This window comes from Podarcis cretensis (genome assembly GCF_951804945.1).
Source record: "Podarcis cretensis genome assembly, chromosome: 16".
NCBI lineage: Eukaryota > Metazoa > Chordata > Lepidosauria > Squamata > Lacertidae > Podarcis > Podarcis cretensis.
Window position 1 is genome coordinate 9634481 of NC_137186.1, and position 24233 is coordinate 9658713.

General features: G+C 50.3%; 1 protein-coding gene across 2 annotated transcripts in view; it reads left to right on the forward strand.

The window, feature by feature from the left end:
• The window catches only part of ATP8B2 (ATPase phospholipid transporting 8B2), a 59279-nt gene that overhangs the window by 13518 nt on the left and 21528 nt on the right, over positions 1-24233 (forward strand). For both annotated transcript variants that reach the window (XM_079957929.1, XM_079957928.1), the window contains 14 exons: positions 303-361; positions 3118-3231; positions 3402-3500; positions 5004-5065; positions 6157-6229; positions 8587-8657; positions 11552-11631; positions 12590-12748; positions 14378-14466; positions 15164-15360; positions 19125-19333; positions 20469-20512; positions 22055-22220; positions 23300-23488. In XM_079957929.1, the coding sequence (XP_079814055.1) occupies positions 303-361; positions 3118-3231; positions 3402-3500; positions 5004-5065; positions 6157-6229; positions 8587-8657; positions 11552-11631; positions 12590-12748; positions 14378-14466; positions 15164-15360; positions 19125-19333; positions 20469-20512; positions 22055-22220; positions 23300-23488 (1611 nt within the window). The remainder of the gene's footprint in view (positions 1-302; positions 362-3117; positions 3232-3401; positions 3501-5003; positions 5066-6156; positions 6230-8586; positions 8658-11551; positions 11632-12589; positions 12749-14377; positions 14467-15163; positions 15361-19124; positions 19334-20468; positions 20513-22054; positions 22221-23299; positions 23489-24233) is intronic.

Below are 24233 nucleotides of genomic sequence, written 5' to 3' on the forward strand. Positions count from 1 at the left end.
GGGGGTTGCGAAAACCCAGAGCAGTTTTATTTCAGTATTTGGGACAGACGGGGGGCGGGGAGCTACTCCTGGGGTTCTTTTTTGTGGTGGGGGGGGGCATGCAAAGAATTAAGAGAGCCAGCCAATCTCATGCAGCCGGGAAGCGGGTTATCAAATCCGCTACCCTTTGTGTTCAGCTTGGAATGGCTAGCAAGGGGCAACTGCTGGAGGGGAGGTGGTAAGCCTGGGAAAGTGGGGTACGGTGATTTCTTTTTGGGGGGGTGTTTGTGTGCCGGCAGCTGATTTTTGGCCTCTGTTTTCAGAGGAGGAAAGGCGGGTGAAAGCAAATGCCCGAGAGTATAATGAAAAGTTCCAGTATGCGGTAAGTACGGGGTTAGGAGTTTGTGGCTGGGGGCTGTAATAAAATATTTAAGGTCTTTTATATATATATATATATATAAAATAAATTGTGTGTGTGAGTTTTCTGGGAAGGGAGGGGTGGTGGTGGAACAACCCACTTTTCGTGGCGGGAACACGAAATCCGTGTTGGTGGGGCAGAGAAGGGGCGTGGGGCTGCGTTTATACCCCACAAAGAGGGATGTGAAAGGGGTGAGCTTGGTTTTGTGGGGAGTTAGGTACAGAAAAGGAAGAACCCAGACCTTTTTTGAGGGGGGGAGGTGGAGATCAGAGGTGATGGTGGCCTCTAGGGATGTGGGTGTAAATATTTAAAAGGCTAACCCGCGGTGTAGTGGTTAAGAGAGTAGGACTCGGGGCTGGGAGAGACCTGGGTTCAAATCCATGAAGCACACTGGGCGTGACCTTGAGGCAGTCGCTGCCTCTCAGCCATGAGAAGTGGGAGTATTTTGGATTAAAATTTCCTTGGAACAAATGGGGGATATAAAAGTGAGAAGTAAATAGATTGTTGTTGTTGTTGTTGTTGTTACTACTACAACTACTATTTGCACTTTCTGGAATGATGCACAGAATGAAACACAGCCATCCTTTGAAATCTGCAGTTCCCTGAATTTTGCAACGCCGTTCTCCCAAACTGAGCGTACCAAAATGCACATGGAGTGTGCCTTGTAAATTTTACTTCAGCAAAAACAGCTTACAAAGATGCATATTCCGTTACAGAACATCCTTTTTCAGAACTTTGGTGAAATTGCACACAAACCCCCCCGTTTTGAGTTAGGAGTATTCTGCGCTAAAGCCCGGATGAATTTTCAAGGGAACTTTGAAACAAAACCCACAAACGAATGTGGAAATGTGGAGAATTGGAACTAAGATTGGAAAAAGATGAGAAACTGAGACGGAATCCGATTCGCCCATCCCATATGGGGAGGCGACTGCTGCTCAGTATTTTTTTGGGAGGGTGTGGGGGGGGGTTGCGGGAAATCCCAGGAAACCTTGAGCTGCCCTTCTGCTTTCTGGAAGTTTCTTCCCACACCAATGCCCTGCTTCTGACTGGGCTTGACCCCTCGTATCTTGGCTAGGGTGTGTCTGTGAATAACTTCCTGTCCGGGGACAGCAGCCCAGCCCAGAGGTTATAAATAGAGCGTTAAGTGTGGAAGGCAGACAAAGAAACTTTGGGATATTTTTTCCTCTTTCTGGAGCGAAGGTGGAGAGAAAAATTTTGAGTCTTTACCCTCCAACAGTAAGTTGTGTTCCTAGTCCACCCGCACATTATCCCCACAGCCTTTTGCACATCCTAGTGTGTTGAACGGTAACTAATAAAAATGGCAAAGCAGTGCAGCTTTATTCGTCAGGGAATTAACAAGGAGCACAGGGCGTTTCGCAGGTGGCGCTGTGGGTTAAACCACAGAGCCTAGGACTTGCCGGTCAGAAGGTCAGTGGTTCGAATCCCCGCAACGGGGTGAGCTCCCATTGCTCGGTCCCTGCTCCTGCGAACCTAGCAGTTCAAAAGCACATCAAAGTGCAAGTAGATAAATAGGTACCGCTCCGGCGGGAAGGCAAACAGCATTTCTGTGCGCTGCTCTGGTTCGCCAGAAGCGGCTTAGTCATGCTGGCCACATGACCCGGAAGCTGTACTCCGGCTTCCTCAGCCAATAAAGTGAGATGAGCACCACAACCCCAGAGTTAGTCACGACTGGACCTAATGGTCAGGGGTCCCTTTACCTTTAAATTGTTATTGGTTTTAGAATGTTTTTGTTATAACTGTATATAAAGGTAAAGTAAAGGTAAGGGACCCGTGGATGGTTAAGTCCAATCAAAGGCAACTAAGGGGTTGCGATGCTCATCTCACTTTCAGGCCGAGGGAGCCGGCGTTTGTCCACAGGCAGCTTTCCGGGTCATGTGGCCAGCATGACTAAACCGCTTCTGGCGCAACGGGACACCGTGATGGAAACCAGAGCGCACAGAAATGCTGTTTACCTTCCCGCTGCAATGGTACCTATTTATCTACTTGCACTGGTGTGCTTTTGAACTGCTAGTTTGGCAGGAGCTGGGACAGATGGTCAGGGGTCCCTTTACCTTTACAGGGCGTTTCTTTGCACTGAGCGAGACGCCTGGTCCATCTAGCTCAGTACTGCCCACACTGATTGGCAGTAACCAATCTTATTTCTGCATGGCAGGGGGTTGGACCAGATGACCAACTCTACAATTATATGAATTCTACAATTCTCCAGGGTTTCAGGAAGGGAGTCCCTCCCAACCTTACCGGGAACGGATTGAACCCGGGGCTTTTTGCACGCAGAAAGCAGGCCTCTGTTCCGACATCCTTTCCAGCTGCTCCTTCCACCAAATCAAAAATGAAGTTGGTAGTCCTCACAGTTCTGGGGGAAAAAGGGGGACTGATTTAAACAGGAACCCATGAAGGTGCCTTATTCCGAGTCAGATCGCCTCTGAGTCCACCTGCCTCCATATTGTCTGCACGGACAGGCAGCATCTCTTCAGGATTTCTCTTCCTGGGACTTGAACCCGGGTAGTTCTTCGTGCCAAGTGGACGCTCTGCCAGCTTCGGCGGCCCTTCCCCAAGGGTTGAAAACAGGGCGGAGAATATCTGTTGGAGGAGTTTTGGGGTGGGGGACTGCTGGGAAACCTAGCCGTGGGGCAGAGCGGAGACGCGCGCTCCCCGCCAGTTTGCCATCTAATGTTGTTTCCTTTCCTCTCTCCCCGCAGAGTAACTGCATCAAGACGTCCAAGTACAACGTGGTCACATTCCTGCCCATCAACCTCTTTGAGCAGTTCCAGGAAGTGGCTAACACCTACTTCCTCTTCCTCCTTATTCTCCAGGTGCGGCCCATTCACGAGACTCTCATATTGGGGCAAGAGGGGAATTTGGGAGGGTTAATGTGGGCGGCATTTTGGTTTTAGAGAGTGGTGGAGGAGACTCCTTAGAAGCACCCTGCCGCCTCTTCTTCCCCTGCCTTTACTTACCCTCTCGCCTGTCTTCCTCCACTCAGCTGATTCCACAGATATCCTCCCTTTCGTGGTTCACCACCATAGTGCCTTTGGTTCTTGTGCTTACCATCACGGCGGTCAAGGATGCCACAGACGATTACGTAAGCAGGGGGGGGGGGAGGCAGGGGAGAGGGGAGACCTGGGTTGGGGCTGCTGGCGATTTGGACCGCTTTGCTGAATTCCCAGAAATCACATCCTGCCTTTCTTTTGCCGTGGCACTCGCGGGATCATATGGGGCAGTTCCTTGGAAGGGGAGGTCAACCACCCAGGCGTTGGCCAAACCCAGACCTGCTTAGCATGAGACAGCTGTGTGATACAGCAGCAAAGAAGGCTAACGCAGTTTTAGGCCGCATTAACAGAAGTCAAGTGTCCAGATCAAGTCATAGTACAGCGGTACCTCGGGTTAATTCGTTCTGGAGGTCCGTCCTTAACCTGAAACTGTTCTTAACCTGAAGCACCACTTTAGCTAATGGGGCCGCCGTGCCGCCGGAGCACGATTTCTGTTTTCATCCTGAAGCAAAGTTCTTAACCCGAGGTAATATTTCTGAGTTAGCGGAGTCTGTAACCTGAAGCGTATGTAACCCAAGGTACCACTGTACAGCCATACCTCATGTTACGTCCGCTTCAGGTTACTTCCCGCGGCGACCGGGAAGTACTGCAAAGGGTTATTTCCGGGTTTTGCTGCTCACGCATGCGCAGAAACGCAAAATGACGTCACGCGCATGCGCAGAAACGGCAAATTGCAACCCGCATGTGCGCAGACGCGCCACTGTGGGTTGCGTTTTTTTCCATGTTGCGAACGGGACTCCAGAACGGATCCCGTTTGCAACCAGAGGTACCACTGATCCGCTCTGTTCTGCCTTGGTCAGACGACACCTGGAATACTGTACCCAGTTTTGGGCAATGCAATTTAAGAAAAATATTGAGAAGCTGGAAAGTGTGCAGAGGAGGGCAAGCGAGATGATCAAGGGTCTGGAAACCAAGCCTTATGAGGAATGGTTGAAGGAGCTGGGCATGTTTAGCCTGGAAAAGAGACTGAGAGGAGATCTGATAGCAATCTTCAGAAGTTGGTTTTCTGCTGCTCAGAGCGTAGGACCCAAACCAATGGATTTAGACAACAAGGAGACTCCGACTAAACGTTAGAAAGAACTTTCTGACTAGGGTTGGACTAGATGACCACCGGGACACCTTCCAACACTATTATTCTACCTGGAGATTTAACCCAGAACCTTCAGCACTCAAAGCAGAAGAATATAAAAAGGCATAAGAAGATCCTGGCTGCTGGATGAGGCCCATGGCCCATCTAGTTCAGCATCCTGTTCTCACAGTGGCCAACCAAATACCTCTGGGAAGCCCGCAAACAGGACCTGAGTGCGAGAGCAGCTCTCTCTACTCTGCGATTCCCAGCAAGTGACGTTCAGCGGCATTTTGCCTCCGACAGTGCAGGGAGAACATAGCCATTGTGACTAGCGGCCCCTGATCGCCTGACCCTCCTCGATTGTGTCGGGGGACCTTCCTTTCATTCTGCATCACGGGGTTGGGCTAGATGACCCTTGGGTCCCTTCCGACTCTTAAGATTCTGCGATCTTGCTGTCTCTCTGCAGTTTCGCCACAAGAGTGACAACCAGGTGAACAATCGCCAGTCTCAGGTGCTGATCAATGGAATGTGAGTATTACCACGGCAACTGTGGATCGGTGGTGGTTGTTGTGGTGGATTTCTGGGCGAGGGGTGGGAAATCTGTTAGACCAGCAATGGGTGATGGGAATCCTGTGGCCCTCTGGATACGCCTGGACTCAAAACACCCGCTTCAGCCACCCAGCATGGCCAGTGATCAAGGAGGAGGATGTGAGTTTGAGCGCAGCAAAATTTGGAGGGCTGTGGGGGTCACACACACACACACACACACACACACACCAGGGTGGTTGGTGGCCATTGAGAGTGATGGATAGAAGGCAGGGAGCCCAACAGTAGGAGCAGCTGGAGTGTGTTATTGGTGGAGCTGGAGCGTGTTATTGGTGGAGCAGGAGCCTGTGATTGGTGGAGGAGAAGCCTGTGATTGTTAGAGCTGGAGCCTGTGATTGGTGGAGCCGGAGCCTGTGATTGGTGGTTCCCCATCCTCGTGTTAAAACAAGTGTTGGGAATGCTGGAGTGCAACTCCCATCATCCCTGGCAATTGACCGTGTTGGATGGGGTGGAAATTCCAACTTTAATGGAGTGGCAGACGAAAATGTTTGAATACACAGAATTGGCGAACATGACTTATAAGATTCGGAACCAAAAAGTAACCAAGTTTGAAGAGGAATGGAGTAAATTTGTTGAATGTATAAGGAATAATTGTAGAAGCTTAAAGACTGTAGCAGGGCTAATATAAATCTTGTGATATGGACAGAATGTAAATAAGAATCTGTAAGAGTGGATGTTAATTATGAAAACCGATGGAGGGAAGGAGGGAAGTCCAGGCGTGATGGTAAATAAGAAGACACAATAATGTTGAATGTAATAGTATATCTTTTATTTATTCTTGTTTTGGAAAATCAATAAAAAGCATTTTAAAAAAAAAGGCCGTGTTGGCTGGGGCTGATGGGAGTTGTAGTTCAGCCACACCTGGCGGGCCAGAGGTTCCCCACACCTGATCGAAGTAAATATATCTTAAGTGATGGGGTTGGGCTTGTCTGCCTGTTTTCATTTGACACACCTCCTTTTTCTCCACTGCCAACCCCCTCTCCCCAAATCTTCCCCACACCTGGTCCTTACAGCCTCCGTCAGGAACAGTGGATGAATGTTCGCGTTGGTGACATCATAAAGTTGGAGAACAACCAGTTTGTAGCGGTGAGTCCTAGACCAGCCCCGCAGTGCTGTTTGCCCCACTTAAGCTGAGTGAGACCCACTAGTACCTGCAAGTCTGGGAATGAAGGAAAGGTCTGGTGAGCCATGTTGGGGAAGGGTGAGTAGAGCCACCTGCCTTGCGTGCAGAAGGTCCCAGGTTCAGTCCTTCGCCTCTCCAGGTAGGTGTGGGAACTATCCCTGCCTGGAGAGCTGCTGCCGGTCAGTGTAGACAATACTGAGATGGATGGACTGACGTGCACTAAGGCAAGGTAAAGGTAAAGGGACCCCTGACCATTAGGTCCAGTCGTGACCGACTCTGGGGTTGTGGCGCTCATCTTGCTTTATTGGCTGAGGGAGCCGGCGTACAGCTTCCGGGTCATGTGGCCAGTATGACTAAACCACTTCTGGCGAACCAGAGCAGCGCACAGAAACGCCGTTTACTTTCCCACTGGAGTGGTACCTATTTATCTACTTGCACTTCGAGGTGCTTTCGAACTGCTAGGTTGGCAGGAGCATGGACAAAGCAACGGGAGCTCACCCCGTCACGGGGATTCGAACCGCCGACCTCATCGGCAAGCCCTAGGCTCTGTGGTTTAACCCACAGTGCCACCCGCGTCCCTTATAAGGCTCTTGCTTATATTCCTATTGCTTATGTTCCTCTTAAATCACACCTTTGCACGGAACCATGAGGACTGGAATCTTAGTTTCTTTTCAGGGAAAGGACTATATAGCACCTGCTCTGCGTGCCGAAGGCTCAGTCCCCAGTGGCATCTCTGAGCAGGGCTGGGAACTGTTCCCTGCCTGAAATCCTAGAGAGCTTCTGCCAGTCAGTGTAGACAATACTGAACTAAATAGACCAATGGTCTGACTCAGTATAAGGCAGCTTTCTGTGTTCCTAAATTATAACGTAGCCTATACAGTGGTACCTCAGGTTAAATACGCTTCAGGTTACATACGCTTCAGGTGCAGACTCCGCTAACCCAGAAATAGTGCTTCAGGTAAAGAACTTTGCTTCAGGATGAGAACAGAAATCATGTTCCCGGTGGCGCAGCAGCAGCAGGAGGCCCCATTAGCTAAAGTGGTGCTTCAGGTTAAGAACAGTTTCAGGTTAAGAACAGCCCTCCGGAACGAATTAAGTACTTAACCCGAGGACCACTGTGCTGAGAGATTAGGACAGTGGTTCTCAAACTTTTTCTTCTGGGCCACACACTCATAGTAAGAATTTGCTTGTGCCACACCATTTTTTAATCAATGAGAAATACACTGTGAAGCAAAGAGCAAAACAAACAACTACTAGCAGTGGTTGATTTGTAACGTGGAACACAACAACTTTATAATATGATCGTAGGACGTCCCGAAAGTATAAAACTACACAGCCACCTAAGAACATGACTCATTCCCAAAATATAATTCTAAATGATCCTCTTACATACGTACCTTAAGTATGTATACAAACTCAATGAGAGGTGTGAGCTTGCTTTTGCCGGGTAATCTCATGTATATTAGGTCTAATTTGAGACAAACAAACACTCATTTCCTCATCCACACAAAGAAACCTTTCTCTTTTCTGATCTTCCCATGGCTGGGGCAACTGAAGAAGATGGGCGGGGTATAAATAACAAAATTGTTTGTCAGAGTTGAAAATCCCTGATCACAGCAACTGTAGAATTGCTCTCGTTTTGAAAATACATTTATCCATAGTCTGCAAAAAAGAGAAATTATTTTTATACTATACCATGGTTAGGCAAACTAAGGCCTAGGGGCTGGATCCGGCCCAATTGCCTTCTAAATCTGGCCTGTGGACGGTCCGGGAATCAGCGTGTTTATACATGAGTAGAATGTGTGTTTTTATTTAAAATGCATCTCTGGGTTATTTGTGGGGCATAGGAATTCATTCATATTTCCCCCCAAAAATATAGTCCGGCCCACTACATGGTCTAAGGGACGGTGGACCAGCCCTCTGCTGAAAAAGTTTGCTGACCCCTGTACTATACTATACTATACTGTACTGTACTGTACTATACTATATAGTACCATGGATAGCTCAGTCAGTGGAACATGAGACTCTTAGGTGGAATCTACACACATATAAAAAAATGCTGTGGAAATTCTTTTTTTAAAAAACGTTTTGAAAAATACATTCAATTTGGCATAGCTCACCGTCGCCATCTGGTGTCACTTTGGAAAATCGCACTTGACAGCATATTAAATGCATTTGACGTCTCTCTCTCCCCCCCCCTTGCCAATACCAGTGTGGTGCGCTATACTCTTTGAGAAGATTAGGAATATAAAGGGTGCAGTCTGCACGTTTGTGGCTGATATTTGCTGCTTTAGCCGCTTTCCTCCTCTTCTCCCCCCAGGCTGACTTGCTCCTCCTGTCCAGCAGCGAACCTCACGGACTTTGCTACATCGAAACGGCAGAGCTGGACGGGTGAGTGCTGACCCCATTTTCCATGCTTTTCCCTCAGCAGTTGGGGCAGTTGAGGGGGCCGTTTCGGAAAGTGAGCCTTGCGCTATTGGGTTTACACATTGTAGCAGGTGTCTGCTCAATTGGATGGGGATCTCCGTCGGGCTGGGACTGCTAGCATGGTATAGTGGTTAAGGTGCCAGACTGGGACCTGGAAGATACCAGGGTTCAAATCCCCACTGAGCCCCAAAGGTTGCTTGGGCCAGTCTCAGCCTAACCCCACCTCACGAGGTTGTTGCGAGGATAAAATTGGGAGGAGGGAAAACCATATATACCAGGGAGAGATTGGTTGGCTATCCGTCCTGGATGCTTTAGTTATTTTATATTTTATATTTTATTTGAATGAATTTTATTATTTTGGTCACAGACCAGTTCCAGCCCACGTACAATATCAAGGAAGTCATAAAACACGATAGGGATACATTTGAATTTGCAATTAGGTATAGCAGGGACAATACAGATTTAGCAACAGTTAAAAAAATATATAAATTAAAACTTAGTATATTTTATTTATACTCTGCTCATCTGACTGGGTTTCCCCAGCCACTTCAGGCAGCTTTACAGCACATATAAAACATAGTAAAACGTTTTCTATTTGAGATTCATGTGTTGCGGGGGGGGGGGGGGTCAGACTAGATGACACTAGGGGTCCCTTCCAACTCCAGAATTGTATGATTCCTACCACCTTGAGTTCCTTGGAAGAAAAGGCGGGATATGCACGAACTAAATGAATAAAATGATACTTTATCATTCCCCCCATAAAATCAATATATTGCTTAATTCTAAAAACATAACCCCAAAGCAGTTTACAAGAGGAATAGAACAATGACAAGAAAACATTTAAAAGCAACAATTTGAAACCTCCAAAAAATAATTTAAACCGATAAGCTGAAAACCAAATTGAAGCACATGTCAGCGTTCCACATGTCTGGATAGACTTGCTTAAATAAAAATGTTTTTAGTGAAGGTGGCTGGCTGTTGTCAAAAGGCAGGGAGTTCCATAGGGTGGCTGTTTTTGGCATGCCAGCTATTTTTATTCCAAGGCGATCCGAACCGCTTATCTAGTTCATTTCATTCATCCCATTTATGTACTGCTTACGTTTAAATAGAGTAGGACACAGGTGGCGCTGTGGGTTAAACCACAGAGCTAAGACTTGCCAATGAGAAGGTCGGTGGTTCGAATCCCCGCAATGGGGTGAGCTCCCATTGCTCAGTCCCTGCTCCTGCCAACCTAGCAGTTCGAAAGCACGTCAAAGTGCAAGTAGATAAATAGGTACCGCTTTGGCGGGAAGGTAAACGGCGTTTCCGTGCACTGCTCTGGTTCACTAGAGGCGGCTGAGTCATGCTGGCCACATGACCCGGAAGCTGAACGCCGGCTCCCTCGGCCAATAAAGCGAAATGAGGGCTGCAACCCCAGAGTCGGTCACGACTGGACCTAATGGTCAGGGGTCCCTTTACCTTTACCTATGTTTAAACAAGGCTCTTCACGGTTATAACTCAGGTCCAAATATATATTAGAAAAGAATAGAGAATTTCTACGTTCTACAAAATGCCGTTGACAGAAAAACAGAACCTCAGCCTTTCAATCAAAACATTTTAAAAATTTGCCTGCCAAGCGGTTTTTAAATCGGCAAACAAATGGGAGCGAGCTCAGCGGAGCCTCCCTGTTCAGTCACAGTCTATATCAATGTCAGTTGCTGGTGGAGGAGGTTGGTAAACCAGCTGGCACTTGGCTGTAGGCTTTTCTGCCTGCCTTTTGGCCTTTCTGGAGACATCTGTGAATAGTAATAATAATAATAATAATAATAATAATAATAATAATAATAATAATTTATTATTTATACCCCGCCCATCTGGCTGGGTTTCCCCAGCCCCTCTGGGCGGCTTCCAACAAAACACTAAAATACAATAACCTATTAAACATTAAAAGCTTCCCTAAACAGGGCTGCCTTTAGATGTCTTCTAAAAGTTTGGTAGTTATTTTTCTCTTTGACATCTGGTGGGAGGGCGTTCCACAGGGCAGGTGCCACTACCGCGAAGGCCCTCTGCTTGGTTCCCTGTAACTTGGCTTCTTGCAGTGAGGGAACCGCCAGAAGGCCCTCGATGCTGGACCTCAGTGTCTGGGCTGAACGATGGGGGTGGAGACGCTCCTTCAGGTATACTGGGCCGAGGCCGTTTAGGGCTTTAAAGGTCAGCACCAACACTTTGAATTGTGCTCGGAAACGTACTGGGAGCCAATGCAGATCTCTCAGGACCGGTGTTATGTGGTCTCGGCGGCCGCTCCCAGTCACCAGTCTAGCTGCCGCGTTCTGGATTAGTTGTAGTTTCCGAGTCACCTTCAAAGGTAGCCTCATGTACAGCGCATTGCAGTAGTCCAAGCGGGAGATAACCAGAGCATGCACCACTCTGGCGAGACAGTCTGCGGGCAAGTAGGGTCTCATCCTGCGTACCAGACGGAGCTGATAAACAGCTGCCCTGGACACAGAATTGACCTGTGCCTCCATGGACAGCTGTGAGTCCAGAATGAATCCCAGGCTGTGCCCCTGGTCCTTCAGGGGCACAGTTACCCCATTCAGGACCAGGGAGTCTTCCACACCTGCCCGCCTCCTGTCCCCCCAAAACAGTACTTCTGTCTTGTCAGGATTCAACCTCAGTCAGGATTCAACCTGTGAGGAGCAGGACACTGTGCATCTTGGATCCCTTCATCCTGCTCCGGTTCTTACCGTGCCTCTTTTCATTGGGGGTAGGCTTGAGTGCAAGGACTGCCCCCCCCCCCCCGGGCAGGAATCCAGGACCTAGGCACCTGGGCCTGCTCCTTGGACCCCCCCCTCCATGTTTAATGCTGCTTTTGCCTCCAGGGAGACCAACATGAAGGTCCGTCAGGCCATCCCAGTGACGTCAGAGCTGAGTGACACCAGCAAGCTTGCACACTTTGATGGTGAGTGGGGGGGGCATAGTTTTGCATGGGACACAGAGCATGCAGGTTTTCCTAACTGCCCTTGGGACACCCCCTCCCTCCTTGCATGTGTTTTCTCCCCTGCCTGGGCCGACAGTCCTTCGTCTCTTGGGGCTGAGAAACGCTCCCCATCTCTGGTTTGCCTGGTGCCACCAGTGCTTTGCAGGTTGCAAAGAGCTGGGTCCCTGCCCCAGGTAGCTTACATTATAAAATGCTGAGGGAACAGGTGGAGGGCAAGGGGAGCATCCTCAATAAAACTCCAACCAGATAAGTCTCTGCCCCAAGGATCTTCCAGATCTGAAGTTTCGTTGAATTGGAAAAGAGACAGAGGGCAAGGTCATGATGATAATAACAATGACGATGATGATGATGATAATAATAATAATAATAAATTAATTAATTTATACCCCGCCCATCCAGCTGGGTTTCCCCAGCCACTCTGGGCAGCTCCCAACAGAATATTAAAATCACGATAAAATTTCAGACATTAAAAGCTTCCCTAAACAGGGCTGCCTTCAGATGTCTTCTAAAAGTCAGATAGTTGTTTATTTCCTTGACATCTGATGGGAGGGTGTTCCACAGGGTGGGCGCCACCACCGAGAAGGCCCTCTGCCTGGTTCCCTGTAACCTCACTTCTCACGGTCAGGAAACTGCCAGAAGGCCCTCGGAGCTGGGCCTCAGTGTCCGGGCTGAACGATGCGGGTGGAGACGCTCCTTCAGGTATACTGGGCCGAGGCCGTTTAGGTGTACCAGGAATAGCTGAGCTTCCTCTTAGTGTCTCATTGGCTCTGGCGCCACCTGCTGTTGGGCTCCCTGCCTGCCACCCAGTGGGCACCTCCAGCCTCTGCTCGCTGCACCCAGCAAAATTTCCTAGCTTGGAGGAAATGCAAGGTACTTCCGGCTGGGAAATTTGTTCTGAATTGATGCCTTTCGACTTCAGGGGAGGTGATCTGCGAGCCGCCCAACAATAAGCTGGACAAGTTCAGCGGGACGCTCTACTGGAAGGACAGCAAGCACTCCTTGAGCAACCAGAACATGCTGCTTCGTGGCTGCGTCCTCCGCAATACGGAGTGGTGTTTTGGCCTTGTCATCTTTGCAGGTGCGTGAGGTTATTTTCAGCTTATTTCAGTTTTCCTTAAAGCGGCTGATACCCTGCTCTTCAGCCAAGGAGCCTCATCCAGAGCACCTTGTCTCCCCACCCCCAAAACCAGCCTGCCCTTCGGTGCACAATCTGGAAAGACCCGACATGCTGTGATGGCCTGGGACTCGGGCTCAGACTCGGAACCAGAGGAGTCTCAGTCTGCACCGGACCCTTTGCCTCAGGCGGCAGCTGAACCTAGTCTGGGGCCTGAACCTGAAGAGCCGCAGTCTGCACAGGTCCCCCTGCAACAAACAGCAGCTGGGCTGAGTCAGGGACCTGAGCCTGCCCTGGCTCCAGAGGCGGGGATGACCTCGTTGCCTTCAGCTGGGCCCTACGGGTTGGGTCAGGGGAGGCTGAGGCGGCCCCTGGGTCTAGTAACCCACCGACGTCTCCCGAGCTGCAGAGACTGAGGTCTGAGAGAAGGAGAGACCTGAGTACTCGCAGGAGGAGTGCTCACCTTTGGGCAAAACAGGGAGGTGAGTCACTGGGGCATCAGGACCGGCCGTTACCCTGACAAAGATAAAAGGCTGTCGGACCCCGCCCCAGGTTGTGGGAGCAACATTGCTGTATGCCAGATCCTGCCTGAGATCCTGTACCTGTTCTTGCCTGGTTTCCTGCCTTGGCCCTGTCGGACTGACTCCCAGGGGAACCTTCGGATTCTGGTCCGGTCCTGGACCGCGTTTCACAGGTTACCCCTGGGCTCAGCACACACGCAAGGGAAAAGGGAGGGGGGTTATTGTCCCTCCCTCACTTGATCTCTCATGGTCTCCTGAAGCTCCATCAGGATCTGGTTGAAAAAACGAAGAATTTTTTCACAAGGTCACAACAATGGGGGAAAGTCAGTGCCCCCCAACCCTTGACTTATTTTTTACATTTCATTTCATGGAACCATAAAATTGGAGAGTTGAAAAGGAGCCACAAGGGTCATCAAGGCCAGGCAAGTCCAACCGGTCGATTGCGATCTACTGGTCGATCACGGGATGTTCCTGGTTGATCCTAAGTGATTGTTAGCTCCCCTGCCCCTCCCCAAAAAAAGGATAGGAAAGGGGGAGAAAATGCTCAACAACCATGGTCTCTTCCCCTAAAAAAGATAGTTGGACGTGCCTGATCTAGGCCAATGCAGAAAATCTACATTGTTACGGGTGCAAGTCCTCAAAGCAGCAACTGCGGTATCTTGGATCTTAATTTGTTTGGGGCTTCATAACTTAAGTCAAGGACCTGGGGCCTGGCTCAGGAGTAGATGGGCAGCCAGCGCAAATGTTTTAAATTCTGGAGTCGCATTACAGTGGTACCTCGGGTTACAAACACCTTGGGTTACAAACACTTTGGGTTACAGACTCCACTAACCCGGAAGTAGTATCTCGGATTAAGAACTTTACCTCAGGGTGAAGAAATCTTTACCTCAGGGTGAACAGAAATCGCACGGTGTGGTGGCACCTGGAGGCCCCATTAGCTAAAGCACGCCTCAGGTTAAGAACGGTTTCGGGTTAAAAACAGACCTCTGGAATGAAGTAAGTTCTTAACCCGAGGTACCACTGTAAATCACATCACGTTCCTCCGGTATGTTTATTTCTCTGGCTCCTACAGGCCCAGACACCAAACTGATGCAGAACAGCGGCCGCACGAAATTCAAGAGAACGAGCATTGACCGCTTGATGAACACCTTGGTGCTTTGGGTACGTAAAGCTCCCTGCTCTCTCCCTCCCTTCCTAGAATTCTAGAGTTGGATGAGCCCCTCCGAGGGTCATCTAGACCAGGGGTCAGCAAGGTTTACTGGCCATGGGCCGGATCTCTCCCACGGAGATCATCTGTGGGCCGGCCTGGTGCAGCGCAACGCCGGAAATCGCGACTCCGCATGTCCGCAGCGCTGGAAATTGCTTCTGTGCGTGCCCAGACACCGGAAATCACACGTGTGCAGAAGTGATTTTCGGCATCTGGATATGAGCAGACGCGATTTCCAGTATCTGTGCATGCACAGATGTGATTTTCGGCGCCGCTTGGTAAGTCGCCGCACCGCGCCAGTTTAGTGCAGCGGGGGACTCGCTGAGTGGGTGGCTCGGTTTGGGGGCAGCTCATGGGTCGGTAAAACGGTCTTCTTGGGCTGCATCCAGCCTATGGGCCACACGTTGCCAACCTCTGGTCAACCCCCTGTGATGCAGGAATTCTGCCAGCAGCCGTCCCTGGTTGGGTTCGAACCACCAACCTTCTGGTTAACAGCCGGATGCACTGACCCCGTTGCGCCACAGGAGGGCTCTTTTCTCTCCACAGTTTTTAAGCAAGGAGTCCTGTTCCACTTGAGCATAGAAGATCCTGCCCTCTCTTTGTGTGTTTTCTTTGTCTGCTTTTAATACTCCGTGCTCCTTCCCCCTGCAGATCTTCGGCTTTCTCGTGTGCATGGGCGTCATCCTGGCCATTGGCAACTCCATCTGGGAGTACGAGGTGGGCGCCTGCTTCCAGATTTACCTGCCCTGGGACGAGGCGGTCGACAGTGCCTTTTTCTCTGGCTTCCTCTCCTTCTGGTCCTACATCATCATCCTGAACACGGTCGTCCCCATCTCCCTCTACGTCAGGTATTTGGGGACGCTCTCATCCCCCCTCCATCGTTTTTGTCGTCCTTGATGATTCCTAGTGATTATGGGATGTGCCTTTCAATATTCTCGGTAGCTTAGTTCTCCAATAAGGGGGTAGTAATATATTAACGCGGGTAGCACTGTGGGTTAAACCACAGAGCCTAGGACTTGCGGATCAGAAGGTTGGCAGTTCGAATCCCCGCAACATGGTGAGCTCCCGTTGCTCAGCCCCTGCTCCTGTCAACCTAGCAGTTCGAAAGCACATCAAAGTGCAAGTAGATAAATAGGTACCACTCCGGAGGGAAGGTAAACGGCATTTCCATCTGCTGCTCTGGTTCACCAGAAGCGGCTTAGTCATGCTGGCCACATGACCTGGAAGCTGTACGCCGGCTCCCTCAGCCTATAGAGTGAAATGAGCGCGCAACCCCAGAGTCGGCCACGACTGGACCTAATGGTCAGGGGTCCCTTTACCTTTAATATATTAACGGGGTACAGGCCTGAAGTACGGTTGCCTTGACTTGTTAAAAAGGGCCTGTGGTTAACCATGGTTAATCTTAGCCATGGTTAATGTCAACCATGGTTAGGGAAAACAAGCCAGCTTCATAAACTAGGGTTTGGAGGTAGCTTGCTTCTGCTGCACATAGTTTCAACTGACGGTAATCTGCCTGGTTTTGGATGTCACGACAAACTGCAAGGTGTCTAAAATGAAAGCTAAATCTCCCATTCTCCTCCTTGCAGAAAGAAAGGGTCAGTGAGACTGATCCTTCTGCAGCTTCTTGCAGGCACAGCCCCTATGTAATACAGGTCAACAATCCTTGCATCAACCCCTGTAAGACATGGCCAGCATTTATTACACCCCTATTACAGATGGGGAAGGTTGAGGTCGAGTGACTTGCCTACTGCTTCACCTCCAACGAGTTCACAGCTGAGATTGCAACTGCAGCTTTTGCTTATTAGCTGCTGTCCCTGAATCCTCGATCTTGTCCCAGAGTCTTTAGACAGGCAGTGTCCAGACCCTTGAGCTCCCTCGAAACCAACCTATAACTTCAGGAGGAGACAGAATTGAGAGTTAGGATCCTCCTAGTGGTGCAGCGATGAAACTGCTTGCAGCTTTGCAAAGCTAAGCAGGGTCCGGTATGGTTCCAAGTTGGATGGGAGACTGAGCGTTGAGCATTGCAGGGGTTGGACTAGATGATCCCCGGGTCCCCTTCCAGCTCTGTGATTCTAAAAGAGGTGAGCAGGCAGAATTTTAGGAAGCGGGCATCTGATGCTATTATCAGGAATGATCTGACCAGTTTTATCTCTCCCACCTTCTCCTAACGATGCCTCTGTCATACACATTTAGTATCTCCTGATCGCTGCACTGCCACATTCCTATTATTTGGTTTCATCTTATTTCCCCCCTGCCTTTCTGCCTGCAACCCTGCTATCTGTGTCTGTTCTTTTTTTTGTTGGTTTAATTTCTCTTTTTCTTTTGAATTCTTCAGCACGAATTTCTCTTTCTCTCTCACACCCTTAGCCCCCAGGTAAGAGCATGCGCCGCCACCCAAAATCCTCTTCCCGCTTTGCTTGGGTCCTTGCAGCTTACAGTGAGGTAGGGGGTGAGTGGGATGTCCAGTTCCATAACATCCTGTGAGCTGCATAAGGGATGTAGCTTAGTGGTTACAGCATGCAGAAGGTTACAGGTTCAAATCCTGGCATCTCCCAGGTGCAGATGAGAGCATCTCCCGCCTTAAAACCTGGAGAGACTCTGCCGGTCAGTTTTAACAGTGCTGAACTGGATAGATAAATAATACACCGGTATAAGGAGCCTAGTTCAGTTCCACAAACAATTATTTTTAAGGGAACGCCATAGCTCAGTAATAGAGCAACTGCTTTGCTTGCCAAAGGATCTGGGTTCAATCCCAGTGACATCTCCAGCTTGCACAGCTGACACACAGGGAAGCAGCTTCCCTGCCCATCAGCTGAGCTGGTCAAGAAGACCCCCTCTGTCCCTCTGGCTCGCACAAGCCTGGGGGGCAGTGGGGCTTGCTCATGTGTTAAAGCAATGAGGCCTCCAGCTCGCGAGAAGACCTTTGGACTCTGTGGAGGTTCTGCTCGCAAGCCAGGGCATGTGGGTGGCGCTGTGTTCTAAACCACTGAGCCTCTTGGGCTCGCCGATCAGAAGGTCGGCGGTTCGAATCCCTGCGACGGGGTGAGCTCCCGTTGCTCCGTCCCAGCTCCTGTCAACCTAGCAGTTCAGAAGCACACCTGTGCAAGTAGATAAATAGGTACCATTGTGGCGGGAAGGTAAACGACATTTCTGTGCACTCTGGTTTCCGTCACGGTGTTCCGTTGCACCAGAAGCGGTTTAGTCCTGCTGGCCACATGACCTGGTAAGCTGTCTGTGGACAAACGCTGGCTCCCTCGGCCTGAAGCAAGATGAGCGCCGCAATCCTACCTTTGACTGGACTTTACCATCAGGGGGACCTTTACCTTCCTCGCAAGGCAGTTGGACTCTCCAGGGTGCTCCCCATTTCCAGGTTCCTGGTACTGCAAGTGTGCACAGTCGCATGCAAAAATGTCACTTGTAAATGGGGAGTAGGGACACGGGTGGCGCTGTGGGTTAAACCACTGAGCTTTTTGGGCTTGCCAATCAGAAGGTCGCGTTTCGAATCCCCACAACGGGGGGAGCTCCCGTTACTCGGTCCCTGCTCCTGCCTACCTAGCAGTTCGAAAGCATGTCAAGTGCAAGTAGATAAAGAGGTACCACTCTGGCGGGAAGGTAAACGGCTACTCTGGTTCGCCAGAAGCGGCTTAGTCATGCTGGCCACATGACCTGGAAGCTGTACGCCGGCTCCCTCGGCCAATAAAGCGAGATGAGTGCCGCAACCCCAGAGTCATCTGTGACTGGACCTAATGGTCAGGGGTCCCTTTAAAGGTAAAGGTAAAGGTACCCCTGCCCGTACGGGCCAGTCTTGACAGACTCTGGGGTTGTGCGCCCATCTCACTCAAGAGGCCAGGGGCCAGCGCTGTCCGGAGACACTTCCGGGTCACGTGGCCAGCGTGACATCGCTGCTCTGGCGAGCCAGAGCTGCACACGGAAACGCCGTTTACCTTCCCGCTGGTAAGCGGTCCCTATTTATCTACTTGCACCCGGAGGTGCTTTCGAACTGCTAGGTTGGCAGGCGCTGGGACCGAGCAGCGGGAGCGCACCCCGCCGCAGGGATTCGAACCGCCGACCTTTCGATCGGCAAGTCCTAGGCGCTGAGGCTTTAACCCACAGAGCCACCTGCTAAGTTAGATGGACCAAATAACCTGACTCAATATGAGGCAACTTCCTGTTTTTCTATAAGGTATAGTTTGCTATCCTTCCACCCCTTCCCCGAACCTTGGTAGGGGAGAGCGTTTAAGGCCTGCGACTAGCCGATTCCGAGATCTTCCTCTCATTTCTCGGGGCTTCTCTTTGTTTCTTCGTTCATTCGTCAGATTTCTATCTCGCTGGCTCAGAGCAGCTTTTACACCCGCCTGTCTGTAAATCTGTGGTTTTGAGGAGCCTCCAGGCAGGCTGGGGGGCATTTGGTGGATCTCTCCAGGCCCTGGGCCCAATCCAGAGGCAAGGGACCCTTTCCAACTTGAGGGCCTTTCAGGGCATGTTTTTGAGGGCCACGTTCCAGTGGTAGTCTGGAGGCAGAAAGAGAGAGCGGGGGAATGAATTTTACCTTGGTGCAGTGGGCTGGTTTCTGTCCCTGCGCTAACCTCTTCCTCCTCCCGTGTCTGCGCAGCGTGGAGGTGATTCGCCTTGGGCACAGCTACTTCATCAACTGGGATAAGAAGATGTATTGCGTGAAGAGGTGCACGCCGGCCGAGGCCCGGACCACGACCCTCAACGAGGAGCTGGGGCAGGTGGAGTACATCTTCTCTGACAAGACGGGCACCCTCACCCAGAACATCATGGTCTTCAGCAAGTGCTCTGTGAACGGGCGCAGCTATGGTAAGCCAGGTGGCCCAAAATGCAGACACCGTGTCGAAACCAGTTTTGTTGTCATTATGACTAGGGTTTTTTTATTAAAAAAATTAGTTGCTGTTATTGGTTCTTCTTCTTCTTCAAATTATTAGTTGCTGTTATTGGTTCTTCTTCTTCAAATTACAGTGGTACCTCGGGTTACATACGCTTCAGGTTACAGACTCCGCTAACCCAGAAATATTACCTCGGGTTAAGAACTTTGCTTCAGGATGAGAACAGAAATTGTGCTCCGGCGGCGCGGCGGCAGCAGGAGGCCCCATTAGCTAAAGTGGTGCTTCAGGTTAAGAACAGTTTCAGGTTAAGTACAGACCTCCGGAACAAATTAAGTACTTAACCCGAGGCACCACTGTATTAGTTGCTGTTATTGGTGCGTCGGACATTCAGCTTCTGAAAAATGTTCACAAACCAGAACACTTACTTCCGGGTTTGCGGCGTTTGGGAGCCAATATGTTTGGGAGCCAAGCTGTTTGAGTACCAAAGTACCACTGTACTATTCAACTGACTGGCTGCACCAGGCGAGGGTAGCCGATGGGTCTCAAACCCCAGTGAGTTAGGGACTTCCACTGCATGTGAAGACAGATTCCAGCGGACTGAACGGACAAGACCAATAATGGGCCTGACGGTCAAGAAAGCAGTTTCTGCACATGCTGTAGAGGGAAGTGTGGGGCAGATGGGGCTCGTCCTAAACAGCCTCGGTCCTGAAGGAGCGTCTCCACCCCCATCATCCAGCCCGGACACTGAGGTCCAGCGCTGAGGGCCTTCTGGCAGTTCCCTCCCTGCAAGAAATGAGGTTACAGGGAACCAGGCAGAGGGCCTTCTCAGTAGTGGCACCCGCCCTGTGGAACACCCTCCTATCAGATGTCAAGGCAATAAACAACTACCGTATTTTTCGCTGTATAAGATGCACTTTTCCCCTCCTAAAAAGTAATGGGAAATGTGTGTGCGTCTTATGGAGCGAATGCAGGCTGTGCAGCTATCGCTGAAGCCAGAACAGCGATGGTGCTCTACTATGGTAGTATCCTACTATGGTGTGTCAATACCTCCTCTCTCTCTCGCCCTCCTGGGTCGTAACCCTCGCTCTTTATTTTTCTCTGTTTCGCAGGTGATGTCCTGGATGTTCTGGGTTACAAGGCTGAGCTTGGAGAGGTAGGAGCTGTGGGAGAATCTCAGTGACGAGATGGATGGCAGAAAGAAGCAGGGAAAGGGGTTTTATTAAGGGGAGTGGGGGGTGGGGCGGGGAGAGGGAAGGAAAGTGGTGGCGGAAACACCCACCCGCAGAGCTGCCACTTGTTATCGGGAATAATAACAGTGATAATGGTCACCTAATTAATTTATATACTCCCATTAGGATGCATGGCATTCCACAGGGCGTAAAAGGACAAAGTCCCTGCCCTGATGAGCTTACAATCTATGAAAAAAAAGAGATTAATCTTAAACTCCCCAATGTCCTGTCTGGAGGATGAAAATCCATCGTTCGAAAGGAGGAGTTTTTGTGTTCCGAGTGGCATATTTATCCTGGAAGCACGAATGTTTTTAAGCATTGACTTAAAAACGTGGACCAAATAAAACCTTTGCTGTAGATCCCCACCCCCACCCCACAAAAACTTTATCTAGGGTGGCTTTTTATATGCCCTCCATTAGCTCTCGTCAAAATAGGCATTATTATTATTTTATAATAATTTTTATTTATTTATTTTAATTTTTTAGATATTTATACCCCGCCCTCCCCAGCTAAGACTGGTCTCAGGGTGGCTAACACCAAATATAAAAACAATTGATTGAAATACAGCTTAAAAAAACAAGATTAAAATACAACATTAAAACATTAAAATGCAGCCTCATTTCAGTGGAAATGCAATCAAAAAACCTTTTGGGGGATAAAAACGTCAAGTTTTTATTAGTTTTATTAGTTTTCAGTTACAACAATCCGGTAAAGGTAAAGGGACCCCTGACCATTAGGTCCAGTCATGGCCAACTCTGGGGTTGTGGCGCTCATTTCCCTCATTGGCCGAGGGAGCCGGCGTACAGCTTCCGGGTCATGTGGCCAGCATGACTAAGCCGCTTCTGGTGAACCAGAGTAGCGCATGGAAACGCCGTTTACCTTCCCGCCGGAGCGGTACCTATTTATCTACTTGCACTTTGACGTGCTTTCGAACTGCTAGGTTGGCAGGAGCAGGGACTGAGCAACGGGAGCTCACCCCGTCGCGGGGATTCGAACCACCAACCTTCTGATGGGCAAGTCCTAGGCTCTGTGGTTTAGCCCACAGCGCTACCTGCGTCCCACAACAATCCAATAATAGCCTCAAAAAACAGGCAATTGTTATCTTGGGTGATATTGCTGGCCACTGGAGGCTGCTGTATTTGGGCGAATGGGGGCTGTGCCCCACCAGCTTCACTTGGCTCTCCGCCAGCTCCTCACCTGCCTACTTTATTTCTTACATCCAGTCTAGGAGGCTTGTCTGCCTCCCAGCATCTTTCCCCTCCTTCCTCTCAGTTTTGATCATGTCAGAACTCAGCAGGGATCAGGAGTAGGAGAAGGGGGACGAAACTGCATTCATTGGCTCCACCTGCCATTGCCTCTGGCGCCCCCTACTGTCGAGCTCCCAGCCTCCCACCCTACCAGTCCCCACGCTCACCCAGCCACCACTGTAACCCTTTCTTCTCTTCCTCTCTCCCGGCCTCCCCCAGAAGACGGAACCAGTGGACTTCTCTTTCAATCCTCTGGCTGACCCCAAGTTCACCTTCTGGGACACGGCGCTGCTGGAAGCGGTCAAGATCGGGGACCCTCATGTACACGAGTTCTTCCGCCTCCTCTCCCTCTGCCACACGGTCATGTCCGAGGAGAAGAGCCCAGGTTGGGATTGGGGTCTTTTAAAAAATCAGGGGGAAGAGGAGGAGGTGTTGGTCCTGCTACAGGGATGGAAAGTCTTCTGAAGCTTACAGCATGTTATTCCTTGAAGGAGAACTACCGTATTTTTCGCTCCATAAGATGCACTTTTTTCCTCCTAAAAAGTAAGGGGAAATGGAGCCGAATTGCCCAGGGGCGAAAAGCAGATTGTGCTTTTTTTTTTTTTTTTTTAAGAGGGAAGGGGGTGTTGAAACGATCGACAAGCGATTGGGAGGGAGATAAGGGACGCTAGCGATAAAGGAGGCTGCCTGGGAGTGGGGAGGTAAAGACAGTGAACTAGCAAGGAGAGGAGACCAGGAATACTAAAACAAGCAATGAGGAAAGAAGTTAGAAGAAAAGGAGGAGCAAAACACTGCTCCAGCTAAGGAAAAGACGCTAAGGCAAACAAGAGGGAAGGGGGTGTTGAAACAAAGCCGCTGAGCAGCTGATCGGCAAGCGATCAGGAGGGAGATAAGGGATGCGCCAAAACCACCCTTAACCTAAAACATGCAGTGAAGCAGTTTAAGAAGCATAACAATTAAATTGGTTAATCATAGAATTGTAGAGTTGGAACAGACACGAGGGTCGTCTAGCCCAGCGCAGGGCTTTAACCCAACAACTGAGCTATTCCAGCAAGTAAAAAGCAGTTAAAACAACAACATGAACTTCAGGGGTGAAGGAGATGTGACTTCAGGAGCCCGCAGAATGCCAATGCTGATGGTGGTCTCTTGTACAGTTATACCTTCGGTTACATATGTTTCAGGTTGCGCGTTTTCTGGTTATAGATGCGCCGAAACCCAGAAGTACTGGAATGAGTTACTTCCGGGTTTCAGCGCATGCACAGAAGTGCTAAATCGCACTATGCTCAGAAGCACCAAATCTCAACCCGCGCATGCGCAGATGCGCTGCTGCAGGTTGTAAACGTGCCTCCCGCACAGATCACATTCGCAACCCGAGCGCCCACTGTATTTCAGGAGGAAATGCGGCAGTTCTGCAGTGCCAGTTTCAGATTCCTCTCTCTTTCTTCTCCCTCTTTACCCAAACAGGGGAGTTGTTTTACAAAGCCCAGTCCCCAGACGAGGGCGCCTTGGTGACAGCCTCCCGCAACTTTGGCTTTGTTTTCCGCGGACGCACCCCCAAGACCATCGTGATCCAGGAGCTGGGGCGGCCCGTCACCTACCAGCTTCTCGCCATCTTGGACTTCAACAATGTCCGCAAGCGCATGTCAGTCATTGGTGAGAACGGGGGAGGCGCCGGTGGAGATGGGGATGGGATGACAGGGGAGTGGCTACCAAACCCTGGGCTAGTGCAGAGGTCAGCAAGGCTTACTGGACATGGGCTGGATCATTCCTGCAGAGATCCTCCGTGGGCCAGGCCAGCGCAGCGCGACGCTGGAAATCGCGCCTGCACATGTCCGCGGTGGCGGAAATTGGTTCTGCGCAGGCCCAGACGCCAGAAATTGTGTCTGCGCATGTCCAATACACCAGAAATTGCTTCTGCACAGGCCCAGACGCCAGAAATTGCGTCTGCACATGTCCATGGCGCCAGAAATTGCTTCTGCACAGGCCCAGACGCCAGAAATTGCATCTGCACATGTCCATGGCGCCAGAAAGTGCTTCTGCACAGGCCCAGACACCAGAAATTGCATCTACGCATGTCCATGGTGCCAGAAATTGCGTCTGCGCATGTCCATGGCGCCAGAAATTGCTTCTGCACAAGCCCAGACGCCAGAAATTGCGTCTGCACATGTCCATAGCGCCAGAAATTGCATCTGCGCATGTCCATGGCGCCAGAAATTGTGTCTGTGCATGTCCGCGGCACCGAAAATCGTTTCTACGCATGCCCAGATGCTGGAAATTGCCTCTGCGCATGTCTGTGGCGACAGAAATTTCATCTGCATGCCCAGACACCAAAAATTGCGCCTGCGCAGAAGCGATTTTCAGCATCTGGGCATGCGCAGACGCGATTTCTGGAGCCGTG